At 35.4% G+C, this 2,678-nt stretch overlaps 1 protein-coding gene across 1 annotated transcript; it reads right to left on the minus strand.

Moving 5' to 3' along the window:
- Nucleotides 1-308: 308 nt before the first annotated feature.
- On the minus strand, nt 309-1,986 carry HAT14 (homeobox leucine zipper protein). Its single transcript, XM_011076956.3, has 4 exons — nt 1,587-1,986; nt 1,097-1,410; nt 910-989; nt 309-795 (listed from the first exon to the last, which is right to left on the minus strand). The coding sequence occupies exons 1-4, from the start codon at nt 1,882-1,884 to the stop codon at nt 510-512; spliced, it is 978 nt and encodes a 325-aa protein (XP_011075258.1). The 5' UTR covers nt 1,885-1,986; the 3' UTR covers nt 309-509.
- Between the last annotated feature and the right edge of the window lie 692 nt (nt 1,987-2,678).

Below are 2,678 nucleotides of genomic sequence, written 5' to 3' on the forward strand. Positions count from 1 at the left end.
TTGGATTTCATTCTTGACAACTAAAAACTTCGAGAGTGAAATTAATTTATCTAGAATTACAAAAATGCCGATTTAAGTTCAGTTTGGTTACAATATGATCATGATGTATTCAAGTTTCGAATTCAAATCTTATAAATATTTGTGTATATGTCTATTTATACAATAGTGTACGGTTTTTTTATAACAATTAATTTATTTATTTATCTAAATTATTAATATATAAATATAATAAATCATATAATACATATATAATTAGAATTTACAACATAAAATAGGTTAGTTTGTTGTAAATGGAAACCTGGTTTACATTCTGAGTCAAACTGTGAGTGCTCTCTTCCAAACCATCATAACAGCAGCCATTACAAATCAAATAATCATTCAAGGAATATATGGTCAAAATCCTCAACTATATACACAAAACCACATTTATAAAAAAAAAAGAAAAGAAAAGAAAAAACTACCACATTGATTCTTTCTTTTTAATTCCTAGTCTTTAACTAATAATAATATCAATTAGAAGCAGGCTGATGGGGAGGTGAAAGTGAAAAGAGTTTAGAAGGGTTGTTGATAGCGGCGGAGGAGGTGGTGGTGGTGGTGGTGGTGGTGGTGGCGACCCTTTCACAAGATGGGCACATAGTGAGAGTTGTAGCGGGAAGTTGCATGTAGAAAGGCTGAGAAGCCTTGAGAGCTCTCAACTCTTGAAGCTCTTTCTGCAGCCTCCTGTTCTCTTCCGTCAGTGTCTCACAGCACTTTTTTAAATACTCACAGTCTACCTCCGTCTGCTTCAACTTCGTCCTGCCCAACACATATCCATATCATTAATCAAGTCTTACACGATTATCAAGAAACTCTACACATAATTATATATAGTTTAAAAGAAAAAGTCGTGTTTCATTAATGATTATTTACCTAGCTCTTCTGTTTTGGAACCACACTTCCACTTGGCGAGGACGAAGATTCAACTGCTTTGCAAGAGCAAGCTTCTGTTTCTGAAGAGTCAACCACATGAAGAAGTAAATTACCAAATTGCCCATGCATGTACACAAGAAGTAGAAGAAGATGAAGATGAGATGGGGTTATGTTCTTTGAAACATACAGGATTGAGGGTGTTGTGCTCTTTGAAACTTTCTTCAAGAAAGGCAGACTGTTCTTTGGAGAGTCTGAGTTTCTTCCTGGCCAACATGCCGTTTTCTTCCTCATCGCTTCCTCTTGAGCAAGTCCCTCTATCTGCAGCTTCATGACCTGCACTAGTAATTTGCTCAAAATCTCTCTTCCCACTTCTCAACACATGACAGAAATCCATCTGAAATGATGAAACCGCGCTGTTTGGTGATGAGAGTGACGCCCCTTCTTGATCATGACCTTCATCTCCACCTCGCCTCATGTTTCCCTCCACCCCATCACCACCCACTGTCAAAAGTATATACTAATTAAACCAATTCTCAATCCATCTCAGATACTCTTATACGCATGCCGCAAAGCGCACACACACATTGATTCAAGAAGAAATATCAAAACATTACATATGAAACAGCAAAGGGAGATTCATTTTAGGGTTAAATTTAAAACGGCATTTATTTAATTACATTTTTCAGTAAGCCATGGGAAAGGGAACTTGTGTGAGGAAGGGTGACTTCTGTGGACCGGAGAGAAAGGGAGAAGATCAAGCTGAACCGGTAGATCTGACGAAGAATCTGATCTTCTTTGATCATCATCTGCAGAGAATAACCCGGTAGTTTCTTTACATCTGCTGTTGTTTTCAGCATCAGATTTTCCGACAGCCATGCCCATGCAGAACCCTAAATCCTTGCCAAGAATCTTCTGGGATTTCTCAAGAAGTGAAAAGGGTTTCGGGGTATCGCCTAAGCTCAAAGCCAACTCCATCAAAAAGGTGAAAGAGTAGAAAGAGCCAAACCCGAAGAAAGAGACGAATGGGGAATGGGTAAGAGGGTCTGTCCGAGTTTAAAAAGAGTCTTAATTAACCCCACTCATCAAATTCTTGAATTCTTTTAAATATAATTTATTACCTTATGCAAAATATATATATATATATAATTATTTCCCAAAAAAAATAAAATGAGGGTTGACAAAAAAGCACACGTGAATGCATATTATCAATATACTGCTGCTAGTACTACACACCAGTTTATACCCATGACTATGTGCTGCTGGTGTGTGTTGTGTGTGAGAGAGAGAAAGAAAGGGTTGTGGAGACAAGGGATTGATTTTGTCCAACAAGTGCAATCATTATTTTTTGTTATTTTATTTGATTTTGGTTCTATAATTAATAATTATAAGGATTCCTATATAAATACATACTTTAATTATAGTGTTATTCAGATGTATTACAAGCTTTGGAGACAAACATTCCGCAAGTTGTGAAGTTCATCATTTTCTCTTTGGGGTGGGTGTAAAGGTTATCATACATTTCTACCCCAATATCTAAATAAAAATATATAAGTACTTGTGTTTTTTTAAATATTACTATCGATTCTATATTTTCAAACAATAAAATTTTTAGAAAATTCTTTTTTTATCATAGCATCGAAATAAAAATATATTCATTGGTAAAAGAAATGACTCGGATTCATCGAAAGCAATTTGGCAATTAGGCGACTCGGGTTTTTTTAATTTTTGAATAATTTGTTAGGTTTGGCGAATCTACACTTTTAAATAGA

This window comes from Sesamum indicum, linkage group LG4 (genome assembly GCF_026168435.1).
Source record: "Sesamum indicum cultivar Baizhima isolate 11 linkage group LG4, ASM2616843v1, whole genome shotgun sequence".
NCBI classification, from domain to species: domain Eukaryota; kingdom Viridiplantae; phylum Streptophyta; class Magnoliopsida; order Lamiales; family Pedaliaceae; genus Sesamum; species Sesamum indicum.